The sequence below is a fragment of the Silurus meridionalis genome, chromosome 21 (genome assembly GCF_014805685.1).
Source record: "Silurus meridionalis isolate SWU-2019-XX chromosome 21, ASM1480568v1, whole genome shotgun sequence".
NCBI lineage: Eukaryota > Metazoa > Chordata > Actinopteri > Siluriformes > Siluridae > Silurus > Silurus meridionalis.
The window spans coordinates 9536813-9544725 of NC_060904.1; the positions used below are offsets into that span (position 1 = coordinate 9536813).

At 32.9% G+C, this 7913-nt stretch overlaps 1 protein-coding gene across 2 annotated transcripts; it reads right to left on the reverse strand.

The window, feature by feature from the left end:
• Positions 1–1874: 1874 nt before the first annotated feature.
• Positions 1875–6648, reverse strand: ccr9b (chemokine (C-C motif) receptor 9b). 2 transcript variants are annotated; one of them, XM_046877342.1, is made up of 3 exons: positions 6525–6648; positions 6244–6293; positions 1875–3436 (listed from the first exon to the last, which is right to left on the reverse strand). In XM_046877342.1, the coding sequence occupies exons 2-3, from the start codon at positions 6286–6288 to the stop codon at positions 2393–2395; spliced, it is 1089 nt and encodes a 362-aa protein (XP_046733298.1). In that variant the 5' UTR covers positions 6289–6293; positions 6525–6648; the 3' UTR covers positions 1875–2392. The 2 variants fall into 2 exon arrangements, with proteins under 2 accessions (XP_046733298.1, XP_046733300.1); XM_046877344.1 differs by having other exon boundaries at positions 1875–4172; positions 6525–6634.
• Positions 6649–7913: the final 1265 nt, after the last annotated feature.

Below are 7913 nucleotides of genomic sequence, written 5' to 3' on the forward strand. Positions count from 1 at the left end.
TGTGCTATACAGCAGGGGGAACAGCATGATTGACAGCTTCCTGTCAGGAGAAAGAGAAAGAGAGAGAGCGAGAGCGAAAGCGAGAGAGCAAGCATGCACATGACTGTGGTCTCACCTGTAGGCTCAAGGTACATAAGCATTCAAACCTCAAACATCAGATCTGTTTATGCCTTTTTTTCCACAACAGACAGAAAAGCAAAACAGCAACAGCTATTACATTTACTACATTACTACAATTAACTCTAAAATAACAGTGCCAAACTAAACATTTTTAATAATTTCTTAACACAAATATAAAATTTTTTTAAATTTTAAAATATTTAAAGATATAAAATATTATAACTAATTATTATATTTTAATGATTGTTTCCAGCTACAATGTAGGTATGATAACCTTTAATCAAAAAAATATTTTATTAGTAGGTTTTACAGGTTGTTGTGAAGGACACTTAATTGTCTTTCATCAAAGTCACACCTGTAACTGTTTTACTCATACAGAAAATGTTATGGTTTTCTCAAAATATTCTCTGTCATGCTATCATTTCAACTTACAGAAGGCACAAAGCTAGTATGTGTATAGTCCCGTCCATAAGTAGCCATTTGTTTGTCCGTCATTTCTATACCACTAAAACAACCTGTAAATTAAACAAATTAGCTTGACTAAAGTATAGGCTTTAAGCATTAATTCAAGGGCTTTAAGAATATTACATGTACTATTTGTTAATGGCAATCATAATCTTTTTCACATATTCAAAATTAATTGATTACTTGACTGGTTAATGTCCAGGGTTAAAATTGATTACATTGGTTAAATTTGCATTTGCATGCTGTTCCTGAAAAGTTTCATTATGTGACACCTTTTTAACATTTTTGCAAAGCAGAGCCAATGGGCTGAAAGACCAGAGAGATAAGAAACTTTAGGAGCCAAATAGCAATAGCTGTTTATTAAAAAAAATCCAATGGCAATCTTAGCAACAATAAAATATTACCCTGTGTATCTTTCTAATAACACATATAATTCAGGTCAGCAGCTCTGTACAGACACTTAAATCTGAATAATGTCCACATTGATCCATGTAGGAAAACTGCTTTGTCATCATGAAAAGGTCTCCATCAGTTAATGCATATTATTGTATTTAAGGTATCCTTTAGCAGTTAGATAACATTATAACCCATGATTACTGAATGAGTCAAACTTTTTTTTTTTTGTTTTTTGTTATTGATAAATATAAATTTTTTTGGTACTTGAATACCAAAGGCGTTTCTTTCACCTAATTACAGATGTCATTTTTTAATAAAGTTTCCCACCAGAATTACAAAACATTTTAGTAACATTACATTTCTAATGTTTGTTTATGTCCTAAAATATCAAATATCTTAATGGTACATCTTATTTAAATGTAATGATGCCCACAAATATCTGCTCAACTGTGCAACCACAAAGCTTATTTTTGAAACTAAATGTTTTACTCTGCAGACAGGCAGTGAAATTAAGTCAATATGAAAGAGAACCCATATTTAAAAGCTTTTTTTCACCACAAAAATACGTTAGCAATGTTCAAAACACATCATGGCTTCCTTACTTTTAGAGGTCAGATCAGCCTGTCTTAATTTTCCATGAATAACCAGCCATTTTAAAGAAATAATAATAATCAGGTAATGTGTTATTACATTGTATTAATATATGCTTAGTAGATGGTAACACTCTACATGCTGTGTAATCACCAACTTGTACAGTAACTATCATGAAGTTATTCAGTAATATTCAGTAAGCATTATCAGGGAAAAGACTGATAATGAGATAAGAATGACACACCATAGAGAAGTATGATTTCTTTGGTCTGAATTCACAGTTTTTATAAAATATGGTTTATTGAAAGGTGCATTACATTATAATCATCAAACTAAAAATAAAGGAGTTTTACCTGTACATGTGTATTTATAAAAATATACAGATTTTTATTGAACTTCAGTGAATAGTTAATACAAAAAAACAAAGCTTTCACAATAATTTTTATTGTAAGAAAACACATTTATCACTAAATATAGCTATAAATCCATATAACTACACATTAGTGTGTTAAGTATTAATAAACATTATTATTATTATTATTATTATTATTATTATTATTATTATTATTATTATTATTATTATTTAAGCACTGAAAATAGTTAAGGTTAAATAGGCTTTCCATCAATCCCTGTAAATGTAATGATTGCATTTTGATTGTCTTATTTGCTTGCATTCACTGTCCAAATGGTTCCTTAAAATAGCTATTTAGAGTCCATTGACTTCTGAATAAAGATATAAAAAATAGATTTGAATAACAATTCTCAACTGATAGAAGCTTTTAGGGAATGTAACTGGAAAAGGCACATAGTTAACAACAGGCTACAAAGATAGTGCTGGTGTGGTGTCTGTGTCAGACATGACAGATTGTCTCTTGGAAACTGACACTTTATTGATGCCACCAAGTCCTGAGGTCATGCATTGGCAAAGGTGGAGCAGATCCTTCCGAAAGCGTACCCCAATGAAAGCATACAGGATGGGGTTAAGGCAACAATGTGTGTAAGCCAGACTCTTCACAACTTGCCCAGCCACATCAAAGGTCTTTACAACATTACAGTCTGTAATGGTCACTTTAAAAGCTTGTGTTGCCTCTATAACCAAATGCACATTGTACGGCAACTGAGAGAGAACAAATGCTGCTACCAGAGCAAAGATGACTCTTAGCGCTTTGTGCTTCTCAAAGCTGCGAGCCTGTATCAGGGTACGAATAATCACAGAATAGCATGCCCCTATGACCAGTAGAGGTAGGCAGAATCCTACTGAGATCTGCAGAGACAACACCAGGACTTTGGTAAGGTTTTTGTCCTCAGAGGTATAAACTAAACTGCAAAATGATTCTTCCTGTTGGTTTGTCTTCACTTTAGCAAAAATAAACTCTGGGAGAGACAAAAAACAAGAGAGCAGCCACACAAACAGGCAGGCCAGTTTGCTGTAGAACATCCTCTTGTTTTTAAAATTGTGGGCCTGAGTTACAAGGACAATGGCTATATAGCGGTCTATACTAATGCAAGTAAGCAGCAGCATGCTAGCAAAGAAATTGATCTTGTAGACGGCACGGATTCCCTTGCAGACACTGACACTAAATACCCAGCCCTGGGCAGCATCTGTGGCCCAGAATGGAAGTGTGCCCAGGAAAAGCAGATCAGCTATTGCCAGATTCAACAAGTAGACATCTGTCATGGTTTTAAGGCGGTTGCGTAGAGTAGTGTAGATCCATACAACAAGCAAGTTGCCCATAGCTCCAACTGTAAAGATGATCCAGTAAAGAGGGGGTTCATATGAGCCACGGAACTCTCTCACCCAACTTTTTTCACAAATGCCACTGTCTGGTGGTATATAGTCGCTGTCTGTTGTAACATTAGTCTCCTGAAAATAAATAGGTAACACATTATTACTGCAAAACATCACTCTAGCTTATTAACAGTGTAAGTCCAACCATATTTTATTCACAATTGAACATAGAAAACATATAAAATGTTTAAACTAAGGAAATGTACAATTTTATGGAAAAAAATAAGGTAATTTTCAATTTAATGGTGTTAACACAATCTAAAGAAAAAATTGGGACAGGGGCAATAAAAGACTGGAAAAGTAAGTGTTACTAAAAAGAAACAGAAAGTTGAACATTTAGCAATTGGGTTAATTGGCAACAAGCCCTTAACAAGAGAGAAGCACAGTCTATCAGAATTAAAGATGGGCAGAGAATTACCAATCTGCAAAAAAAATTCTAAAATTGTAGAACAATTTTAGAATAATAATAAGAATTTCATATATTTCATAATCTCCAGTTCATATATTATCAAAAGATTCCATGAATCTGGGGAAATCTATGTACACAAGAAACAAGTGCAAAAATCAATATGGGGTGCCCAAGATCTTTGGGGCCCTCAGGTGACAGACATAATTCTGTAATGGAAATCACCGCATCAGAAATCATTGTCTGTGAACACAGTTTGCCATGTCATCCACAAATGCAGGTTAAAGCTCTATTGTGCAAGAAGAAGCCATATGTATACATGAGTCTGCATTTCTGATGGTAAGAAGGTTCTTTGGTGCCTATAGGATGAGCAGCCTTCACATTTGGTAAGTCATCAAAACGGAACTGAAAAGATATACAGAGGTTTTAGAGCAACAAATACTTTATGTTTTAGAGCACAGGTATACACGGGCTTTAGAACAACAACCGCTTCCATTCAGACATCTTTTTAAGGAAAGGTCTTGCAAATTTCTGCAAGACAATGCTAAAACCCATACTGCATCTGTCAGTCTAAAGACCCATGACTGTTGTGCAGCTAGAATCCTATATGAGACAAAAAATGAACTTTTATTTACCAAAGTAAGAAGAATAGCCTTTATTTGTCACATATACATTACAGCATATCTTTGCATATCCCAGCTTGCTTAGAAGCTGGGGTCAGAGCACAGGGTTGGCCATGATATAGCGCTCCTGGAGCATAGAGGGTTAAGGGCATTGCTCAAGGGCCCAAGAGTGGCAGCTTGGCAATACCGGGGCTTGAACCCCCGACCTTCCGGTCGGTAACCCAGCGCCTTAACCGCTGGAGCTACCACTCCCCCAAGCAATAGGTCTTTTCAGTTCCAGACTGTTATTAAAAGATACTGTAAGAACAGTGATAAATATAATCCTGCCTCAACTGTTCTGAGAGATGTTTTAGCCAATTCAAAATTATCTTATATTTTCCATATAATGGTACATTTCCTTAGTTTAAACATTTCAGTTCAATAACATTTTATTTGTATTGTGCTTTTAAAAATGGACATTGTCATAAAGCATCTTTATGGAAGTAAATATATTACAAATATACATTTACATTTTAAATCTAAAATTCCTTCCCTATAAGTTGAATATTTTATAAGGGAAGAAACCTTGAGAGAAACTAGAATCAACCAGGAACCCACCCTCATTTGGGTGCTATTGAATGTCCATTCATTATTCAATAGATCCATCATTGTTGAATTAATCCACTATTCACTGATAAATGCTTAAATGTTGAATGAATGTTCATGGCAACTGTAGCCCTGAGCTATTGTAGCAGACTGTATACATTAATTACAGTCTGAATCCAAACCACATTTAGCATATAGTAACATTTGATATGTTTTCTATGCTTTATTGAGAAGAAAATACAGATTTATCAGATTTTCTAATAATTGCACTCTGTTTTTATTAATATTTTCCATGTATCTTTTTTCTATTCTATTCTATATTGTTTTTTTCTATGTGTTAATGATTTGTGTTTGGTGTACTACTAGATGAATTCTCGTGAATGATATTTGGGCACCAGGCACTTCTGCAGTGTTTTTTTTTTTTTTCCTGTCATCTTTAATGTTTCATCTGCTATCTTTAAGCTCCAAAAATTGTGTTTTTCTGTCTTTTGGGGTTATGTGTGAACAGCTGTATTGCACTGACAATAAAGACAATTCTCCCAAAGAGATATTTTGCATCAAACCAAGGCAGCTCTAAATATTAACTTTCCAAAACAACTTCAGGAACTTAACACAGGTGCCTGTATTGTGTGTCAATAACAGCAAAACCACACTATAGCACCACATCCTCCTTCTAAAACGACCTCCTTCTGACATAACCAACACCCCTTATGCACTTAAAAAATGTAGTGACTCCATTTACTATACTATACTATACTATACTATACTTACTATAGTATACCCAATATACTTACAAAGATCTGAAGCTAAGATATGGATATGTTTAACATTGAAAAGAGCTCTGATTTCATGGAAGTTACAGTATTGTAATTAGATTACTATAAGAACCTTATGTATAATAAACAACATGCAATTACACAAGCCTATGTATATAAGAAAGAAACAAGAGTACAAACAACAGAAACAGAAAAGGCACATAGATTTCCTTAACCACCAGATTAATTACTTTTTTTTTATTATTAATATTTCTGTATTTTTTTAGTATATATTTATGAATATATATATATATATATATATATATATATATATATATATATATATATATATATATATATATATATATATATATATCACACACACACACACACACACACACACACACACACACACACAGTATGCTTACAACCACAATACACATCATGCTACATTTCACAAGTAATGACATAATATTCAAAACTGTAATCTATAACTATAATATTAATACTTACATAACCTGGTGAAATAGAATATGATGTTATGTCTTCATAATCCATTATTCCTAAAGATTTAAATAGCAACAAATTAATAAGAGATACAGGAAAGTATGCAACATTTGCTTGCTTCTTATAAAATATCATTGATATATAAGTTGATAATCTTATATTAATCATGAGTTTTTATTTCCAGAAAATGTTGCATTGCAAACTATTATTTATTTAGTTAAGTATTGTGCTATATACAAATACCCAAGAGTAATAAAATATGAAGCATTGTAAATTGATATACTTACAGTTGGTTATTTAGGTAAACTCTGGCCAGTCTCAATTTGGGTGGATTGTCAAGCAGTAAGAGGCAGCAATGGTGTATTTTATCTGTGTACTATGACCTCATTATAAAGCAGCTCACTGTCAACAGAGTCACATGACCTCCGAATTGACTTAAGCTTTGACAAAACTGCAGGAATATCTTTATTACCACGCCCACTTCTAAACCTCCTTTATGTAAAATATGCAGTTTCCGAGCCTCAAGATTGTCTTCTTAGTACTTGCACACTGTGTTGTCAGACTTGCTGTAAATAAGGCATTTATGAAATAGCAGTCAAGAAAAGCAGTTGGTACTCTGAGAAGCGCTTTGAATATGACTGTTACATAGTATAGTATATGATCTCATAACTCTGTTATAAAATGAATGGAGACTTGTTTTACTGTTGTAGTGACAGTCTACTGTAGTTGTTTTACTGACTAATGCCTTCTTACCAATCTCAGAAACAGATTGTAACACTACAAATTAAAGGGAAAAACAAGAATGAATCTAATGCACTGCACATTTTATTGCTTTCAAACCTGTTGTGCAGCTTTTCTTATATCATAATGTGCATGAGAAACATGCTCCATAGCTGGTGAGTTGTAATCTTTATAGGATTAATCAAACCCACAATGACATATCATTCAGAGATCAATCATAGAAAATGTGTGGAAAGTTCCTATACGTGTTATGACTGAAGATTTCTTTTTGATGTGCAGTTCACATTTTCAGGGGATACATTCATATTCAAATTCAAATATTATTTGTCACATACACATTCATACAGGGTATGACATATAGTGAAATGCTTTTTATGACTGTCCTTGTGAACATGAAAAAGAAATACAATATAAAGATAAAAAATAGTATAGTAGAGTAAAGTAACATAAAAATTAATAAAATAATTGGATAGTATATTGTAAGAAAGTATGTAAGTATATTAAAATATAATTTGATTATAAAGTATGAAAAGGTTAAGAATAAAAAAAAAATATTTATATATTTTATATATATATATATATATATATATATATATATATATATATATATATATATATATATATATATATATATACACACACACACACACATATACATGAATTAAACAGAAGAGATGGATAGATATGTATGACAGATATTGACAGACGTACAGATTAAAGTGCCCCAGTGTGATTGTGATTGTCATTAAAGTGTCCATGTGCTGGTATAAAAATTGTAAAACTGAAATGGTATAAAAGTGCTAGTCCAGTCCAGAGTTAGAGTGGCTAGGTCCAGACTATCCTTAAAGCTCTTGATCTTACGCCATAATTTCATGAATAACCAAGCCGTTGATGAGAAACCATCCTCAGCTGCACAGAGTGGCCTCCAATCTAAG